This window comes from Zea mays, chromosome 2 (genome assembly GCF_902167145.1).
Source record: "Zea mays cultivar B73 chromosome 2, Zm-B73-REFERENCE-NAM-5.0, whole genome shotgun sequence".
Classification (NCBI taxonomy): Eukaryota; Viridiplantae; Streptophyta; class Magnoliopsida; order Poales; family Poaceae; genus Zea; species Zea mays.
The window spans coordinates 201,093,988-201,101,102 of NC_050097.1; the positions used below are offsets into that span (position 1 = coordinate 201,093,988).

Genomic DNA, 7,115 nt, shown 5'->3' on the forward strand with positions numbered 1-7,115 from the left:
TCAATTCATTTGGATTTTTTAATAGTTGACCCGACATCCTAACTTAGTTTGTTAACAACCAGCACAATTCTGTACGCAGTACGCTTCTATCTGGTGAGTATAGAATTGTGTCTATTAACCTACCGACACGTAAATAAGTCGTCTCATAGCGCTTTAACGTGGGCTCTCTGTTATTATGTGACACTCTGTCTATGACTTGTGAGACCATTTATATCTATAATTTATGGATCTGGTGGTAAAATAGATAAGTCTAATAAAATAGCAAATTCCCAATACGCCGAGAGCCCCCAGACATCCATCCCGAAGACCCGAGTGCACTTCCGTTGCCGCCGCCCGCCGGGCGATTTTTAGGTCCTCGCTTTCCCCACGCGTGTGGCGTGTTCCGCTCGCGCCCGCCCGGCCTCCCACCCTCTCCAGCGCCGCCGCCTCCTCTTCCCGGCCGAAGGAGCACCGCCCCAGCCGATCTTCTCTCCCCCACGCCCCATCAGGCCGTTTCTGGCTGCTCTTGGGCCTCCCTCGCCCTCCCTGACGGCCCCGAGCTCGCCCTCCATCTCCGCCCCAGCTCGCGCCATCTCGGTGCCTCGAGCTCGTCGTCCGCGCTTCTGTGGCCACTGCCGGGAAGCATGAGGAGGAGGCCTGGGATCGCTGGCTTGCAGAATGCGGCGGCTACTCGTGTACGTGCAGTTCTTATGCTTCTTCTGAATAAGAGATCTGTGCTCTTGGAGGATGATATGAGAGTATTGCTGGGAACTTTCAGGACCAATTCCGGCTGGTCGGGGAGAATGTGGCCAAGGTGAGGACCGATGTCATGAAGGAGCAGCTTGCGACGTTCCGGTCACAGCTCGAGGAATTCGCTCGCAAGCATAAGGTGATCCACTCTCCTATATCTAGTTGAATGTCCAAAGAAGAAAGAAAGCCTAATGACACTTAATTGTTATATGCTTAAAATAGCAAGTTATCCGCTGGCTTCTTGGATGATGATATAGATTGGGATTACCCATCTTTTATGTAATTAAGTGTAAGATCAATGCTAAACCTCATGGCCTGCCTGGGATTGGGAGAATCCATGAGCTTTTGTAAACTCTCTGTTTTAGACTCATCTGCTAAATGAATGAGCAGCTCTCCTGCCAATATTCATTCAAAAAACATTATTTATGCTTGCATGTATTATCTGCTTCCTTAACTATAAATTAAATGGTTGTCCTTAGAAAATATGTAGATGCTCAGCTACTGCTATTATATTAAACATTACCCTTTTAGATCCAATGCCAAGTGTTAACAGAAACAATACATAACTGAAAGATGAAGCAATCAAATATGACAACCCATAGATTTTAAGTGTTAGTTTGCTAATAAGTCATGGAGTAACTTATATATAATATCAATTCAGTCAACAATCCACATTCTCACAGAAAAGGTCAATGGAAAGAAGAACCCTGAAGAAATAAGTAGTTTCCTTTGATATGGCCTTATTAAGTCACCGAAAAGCGCAAAGATTAAATGGCAGTGCGCTCTGATTCTGTTTGGTAATGTTACATGTTCATATTGTGCTATTGCAGAGTGACATCCGTAAAAACCCAGTATTCAGACAGCAGTTCCATGAGATGTGCGCAAAAGTCGGAGTAGATCCATTGGCATCTAATAAAGGAGTCTGGGCAGAACTTCTAGGGATTGGTGACTTCTACTATGAACTTGGTTGGCATACTCACTTCAAGTTTTCTTGAGTGTTCTTCTGGTCATGGAAGTAAAATCTGGTATGCTTACCGTTGATGCGTATCGTGGCAGGGGTTCAGATAGTTGACATATGCATTGCTACCAGATCACATAATGGTGGCTTGATTGACTTACTAGATCTCCGCAAACTGCTCGGTCAGAAGAGGAAAGCTACTCTTGAATCATTATCTGAAGATGACTGTTTGCGTGCTATAAGCAAGCTAAAAGTAAGACTATGAAGCTTTAATGATCCATTTATATTTATCTTGGAACTTTGGAATCGCATGTATATTGTTTCTATGAGTCTGTATCTCATCTGCTCCTTCCTTTGTGGATTCGCAGGTCCTTGGTAGTGGTTTTGAAGTAATTTCTGTTGGGAGGAGAAAGCTTGTGCGTTCAGTTCCTACCGAATTAAATAAAGACCACAGTGGGATACTTGGGCTAGCTCAGGTTTGTGCTTGTAATGTTCGATGTCATAGTACATCATAGAGGTGATGCCATTTCTCATGTTGGCAACCACAAAGGCCTTATTTATAGCAGCTGTATATTAGTAATCAAGAGTAGGTTGGAAGCCTTAAATTACTTTTCGGTTCCCCTCTGCTGATAACATCATTGACATGTAGGCTGATGGCTATGTCACGGTGGAACAAGTTGAAAAGGAATTCTCATGGTCTACTGGGCGTGCGATTGATGCTCTTGAAACTTTGCTCAAGGTAATCTGCCTCCTAAGTTTCCTTATGACAATAGTATCCTGTATGTATCTTTTCTGTGCCAAAGAAAAAAAAAGATATCAGTTATTGTTAATACATGTGCGTCATGTGACGCTGAGTCCACCCATAGCCAATCTTTGCAATTTGTTGAGTCATCCTCATCCATGTAGATACACAATTGCATCCATGCATGCCTGTGAACACGGGCTTGGGTGGGTTCACATTTGAAGCAAGCATAAAGTTCCTTGGAGTACATGACATTATTGAAATGATGTGAGTTCAACCTTACAGAGGTGTAACAACTATTGCTGCTTGAGCAGGAGGGGCTTGCTATGATCGACGATGGCCACAGGGATGGCAAGCGAAGATATTGGTTCCCATGCGTCACTGTCAGCTCCGACACAGCAGCTGTTGAAGTCAAGTCATAACCTGTAAGTAAAATGTCGATTCCACAGTGTGTTCACGTCCCCATTCCATGAGGATGAGGTGGAAACCAGTGGCACGGATGTGTGTAATGATTGGTATGTTAAGAATTCAGTTGGAACATCACACTTTGAATATGAAAGGTGGCATGATTCTTATTTAGGGGCAGTTCGTTTCTTCCGGAACGGATGCATGGATGGAACAATTTCTAGCTGGTTTGTTTCTCTAATTTGTATAAGTTTTGATCAGCTGGAATGATTCCTGGTCCATTCCTAGACAAACGAACAAGGCCTTAGAATTCAGGTTTCTTTTTTTTTGTACAATATTTAGAGTTAATATAATTCTGGCCTTCTGGCTGGCAGAATGTTTGTGGCTTCGCTTCTAGTTTTTGGAGGACGCCTAGTTTTTTTTTTGAACTGAATCACGGCTCTACGGCCTCATTTTGAGAACAGCTAGTTCAGCTGAATCGCGAGCTACTGCAACATTTACAAAGTTTGGGAACAACACCCAGGCATGACAGTGTCCCGGGTCCCAGGTCCTAGCACATCGAGCTAACTCATGCGCAAGCGCAACCTTGTTAGAATGAAGAGATAGATTGATAATATTTGAAACAACAAAAAAGTTTTCATCTAGCTTGGGCTGAGGTTCCTGATTCCTTCGATCGAAGGTCGTCTGAGGTGTGAGGTCCCTCGTTTTCCTGCTCTAGCTAAGACAATCACGAGCGATGAATCATCAGGTACATGTCTCCTTCGTTTGATTTTCAGCCAGTCCCCTCTGGATGCCCAATACTAGTAACATAGTTGTTGGGGCGAAGGCAGAGACGCCACCCTTCGCTCGTCGCATTTCGCTGCAGTCGCTGGTTTGACGAAGACAAAACGGGCAGGGACACCCTTCACTTCATTCAGCACCAGACGAAGGCCTGCGGTGACGTCTCCCCGCGGCACGGCCTCGTCCTGCTCTGAGGCCCACATGTGATCTGGCCCATTGTAACGGGCCCCGCGTGACCGCCGTTGTGTTACGGGCCTAGTTTGTAAAGGCATTCTTGTAAGTACAGCTTGTAACCCTGCTTTATGGGAATATTCTGGGGATAAACTAGGTGTCCGAGGGCACATGCGTCCTTAACACGAGGCGTTGGGCACTCAGATACCTATAAATACCCCCACACAGTGCCCGTGAGAGGCTAGACATTAACAGAGCTATTTGCCCCTGAGCACGTATCCCTGTTGTCACCACTGTTCATCCTTGTTGGCCTCCTTGCTGCTGAGAGCAAGTTCCAACAATAGTATTAAAATTCTTGCCGTGAGATGAAAATGGCACCCAAAATAGCAAGTGCGTTAGGTCAAGGTCCATGTCCATAGGCCAATACTAGCTTGTGTAGCCTGTTCTAGTGCTGTCGACCCATGGGCCGTCGATCGCCCGCGGTTTCGTCCCGGCGGCGGCACTCACCGTCGGTCGCCACTGGCCACGCTGAGCACCTCGTCGACGTGCTCCTCAAATCGAGAAGCCGCTATATTGCACTCGTCGCCTTCCCCTCCGCTGGACTTATAAATGGCCGTCCGGCACATCACTATTAGGCACCATATTATTAGGCAAGATATTATTAGACACTATTATTAATTATGTCGTGCTGCCACTAGTACCTAACCATTAGCCAGACAGGTAGACACTACACTATAGTACCTAACTGTGTCGTGCCAACACTATACGACACTAACACCTAATAGTGCTCGTGCCAGTCTATACACTATTTCGTTTTAAAAACTTCAAAAATATATCTTTAAGATTACATATATAATTTTAAAACTTGAATATTTATACCTTATAAAGTGAATTCATTATGTTTAAAATCATAAAAAAATAACGATTTACAATCACATGCACATATCACAATCACATCTATATACCACCGGTGTCTAACCGTCCGGTCACTTAATCATGTCGTACTCATGCCAGTCCATCATGTCGGGGTGCGTGCCCCAAGCCAGTATTAGACCCATGTCGTGCCGACACTGATACTATGGGCCTGTATGGGATGGCTCTGGAGCTAAACTCTAGTATCTCCAACTAACTTTCTAGCCAAACACTAGAACTCCAAAACTCCAAGGAACTGACAACTCCATGGAGTTGTAATATAAATGGAGGTGGAGTTTTGGAGCACCTCATTTGCAACTCCAAAACGTCAAAATATAAACCTGGATGTGAAGTTGGTAAATAATTACCCACCAATACCACTGGTTACATAAAAATAACGTTTCCATCTATTCTTTTCTTCTAGCACCTTCCGTCTACGAGCCAATTGTATATTTGGGACTCTAAACATAGTGTTTCGCAATATTGCCATCCAAAAGATTTACTTCGCAAAAAAGGGACTACAAATATGTTCTAATTGATTATACTACCATTTACTATATAATCTTCCTTTTATTACTTCTTTCCCTGTATTTTGTACCTAAGGAGACCAAATTATCTTGTGTGCGCGTTCTGTCTCCACGCCGCCATGAATGACCGGCCACCGTCTTGGCCACGGCTACCCTGTACCCCGTCCAGGCCCTCAGGCTCACCCCTGCTGCACTGTCCGTCGGGCTCCCATCGAGCTCGGTCCTGCACGCGCTGGCCAAGGCCGCGCCGACCGCCACGTTGGGCGAGATCACACTAGGTGAGAACGCGCTGGGCGATGTAATGCTGGACAGGGGCGCCTCGTCCGCATCATAAGCCCAGCCTAGGGACACGCCGACCATGGAAGTTGTATCATCGTCCTGGTGTTTCATGAGTATTACGTGAACATTAAGAGTTGTTTGCATCCTGCAAGTTACAAATACCAGTGTCGGGGACCATAAATAGGGGTACCCCCAAGACTCCTAAACTCGGTTGGTAATCACCATCAGCACAAGCTGCAGAAGCCTGATGGGCGCAATTCAGGTCAAGGCTCCGTCCACTCAAGGGACACGATCTCGCCTCGCCCGAGCCCAGCCTCGGGCAGGAACAGTAGACCCACGCGGATTCACGCCTCGCCCGAGGGCCTCCTCAAGCAACGGGCGCACCTTCGACTCGCCCAAGGCCCAGCTCGGGCAGGCTTCGCAGTGAAGCAACCTTGGCCAGATCGCCTCGCCAACCGACCGTATCGCAGGAACATTCAATGCAAGGATCGCCTGACACCTTATCCTGACGCGCGCTCCTCAGTCGGCAGGGCCGAAGTGACCGCAGTCACTTCGCCCCTCCACTGACTGACCTGACAGGAAAACAGCGCCGCCTGCCCTACTCCGACTGTTGTGCCACCCGCCAGGGTGAGGCTGACAGCAGCCGAGTCCAGCCTCAGGCGCCATAGGAAGCTCCGCCTCGCCCGACCCCGGGGCTCGGCCCCCGCCTCGGCCTCGGAAGGTGGTCTCCGCCTCGCCCGACCCCAAGGCTCGGCCCCCGCCTCGGCCTCGGAAGGTGGTCTCCACCTCGCCCGACCCCAAGGCTCGGCCTCAACCTCGACCTCGGAAGACGGTCTTCGCCTCGCCCAACCCCAGGGCTCGGCCTCAACCTCGACCTCGGAAGACGGTCTCCGCCTCGCCCGACCCCAGGGCTCGGCCTCAACCTCGACCTCGGAGGAGTCACCGCCTCGCCCGACCTTGGGCTCGGACCGACCACGCCACAGGGGGGTACATCATTACCCTACCCCTAGCTAGCTTAGGCTACGAGGAACAAGACCGGCGTCCCATCTGGCTCGCCCCGGTAAACAAGTAATGATGGCACCCCGCGTGCTCCCATGACGACAGCGGTTCTCAGCCCCCTACGGAAGCAAGGAGACGTCAGCAAGGTCCCGACAACCCTGACAGCTGTGCTTCTACAGGGCTCAAGCGCTCCTCCGACGGCCACGACATCACATACACAGGGCACTAGCACCTCTCCGACAGCCACGTTAGCATGTACATAGGGCCCCCATTGTACACCTGGACCCTCTCCTTACATCTATAAAAGGAAGGTCCAGGGCCCTCGTACGAGGAGGTGGCCGCGCGGGAGGACAGGCCGACGGACAGGCTCTCTCCCTCTCTCCCTCGCGAACGCTTGTAACCCCCTATTGCAAGCGCATCCACCCTAGGCGCAGGACAACACGAAGCCGCGTTTTCCCCCTCTTTGTGTTCCGTCTCGCGCCGACCCATCCGGGCTGGGGCACGCATCGACAATTTACTCGTCGGTCCAGGGACCCCTCGGGGTCGAAACGCCGACAGTTGGCGCGCCAGGTAGGGGCCTGCTGCGTGTTGACGAACAGCTTCTCGTCAAGCT

The 7,115-nt window shown here is 49.2% G+C and overlaps 1 protein-coding gene across 1 annotated transcript; it reads left to right on the top strand.

The window, feature by feature from the left end:
• Window positions 1-298: 298 nt before the first annotated feature.
• LOC100216977 (uncharacterized) lies at window positions 299-3,206 on the top strand. Its single transcript, NM_001143357.1, has 7 exons — window positions 299-674; window positions 758-868; window positions 1,560-1,695; window positions 1,786-1,940; window positions 2,056-2,163; window positions 2,337-2,426; window positions 2,744-3,206. Exons 1-7 carry the CDS (start codon window positions 624-626, stop codon window positions 2,849-2,851), a joined length of 759 nt encoding a protein of 252 aa, NP_001136829.1. The 5' UTR covers window positions 299-623; the 3' UTR covers window positions 2,852-3,206.
• Window positions 3,207-7,115: the final 3,909 nt, after the last annotated feature.

What these genes read in the sequence shown, in the direction of transcription:
- LOC100216977 (NM_001143357.1), top strand. Translation starts at nt 624, where the DNA reads ATGAGGAGGAGGCCTGGGATCGCTGGCTTGCAGAATGCGGCGGCTACT. An exon ending in GTGCTATAAGCAAGCTAAAA is followed by an intron (nt 1,941 to 2,055) that starts GTAAGACTATGA and finishes GTGGATTCGCAG; the next exon opens with GTCCTTGGTAGTGGTTTTGA. An exon ending in GGATACTTGGGCTAGCTCAG is followed by an intron (nt 2,164 to 2,336) that starts GTTTGTGCTTGT and finishes ATTGACATGTAG; the next exon opens with GCTGATGGCTATGTCACGGT.